The sequence below is a fragment of the Buceros rhinoceros genome, unplaced genomic scaffold, assembly GCF_000710305.1.
Source record: "Buceros rhinoceros silvestris isolate BGI_N320 unplaced genomic scaffold, ASM71030v1 scaffold21416, whole genome shotgun sequence".
Taxonomy (NCBI): domain Eukaryota; kingdom Metazoa; phylum Chordata; class Aves; order Bucerotiformes; family Bucerotidae; genus Buceros; species Buceros rhinoceros.
The window spans coordinates 1-217 of record NW_010419582.1 but is presented as its reverse complement, the minus strand read 5'-3'; the positions used below and the strand labels follow the sequence as shown (position 1 = coordinate 217).

The following is a 217-nucleotide window of genomic DNA, read 5'->3' as shown; positions in this document are numbered from 1 at the left end:
CGCAGTCGGCACACGGACACTCCCAGCTATTTCAACGGTGAGTCTGAATTCCTGGCGTTTGGATCAGCGGGCAGCTGTGATGTTTTCTCTCTCTAGAGGGTTTGGGACATGGAGTCTTTGAGCTCTTCTTATCCTTCAGTAGCTGCGTCAGCACCAGCCCCACCAAAAGCACACGGGTTGTCAAGAATCACATCGACTCCCCCTGTTCCCCAGCACC

General features: G+C 54.4%; 1 protein-coding gene across 1 annotated transcript in view; it reads left to right on the top strand.

Annotated features, from left to right (window-relative positions):
• MAP3K14 (mitogen-activated protein kinase kinase kinase 14) overlaps positions 1 to 37 on the top strand; it is a gene marked incomplete at its 3' end in the record, with an annotated part of 13,797 nt that extends 13,760 nt beyond the window's left edge. Inside the window, exon 15 of the mRNA XM_010139008.1 lies at positions 1 to 37. This exon is cut by the window's left edge and continues 7 nt beyond it. Within this exon, the coding sequence (XP_010137310.1) occupies positions 1 to 37 (37 nt within the window).
• Between the last annotated feature and the right edge of the window lie 180 nt (positions 38 to 217).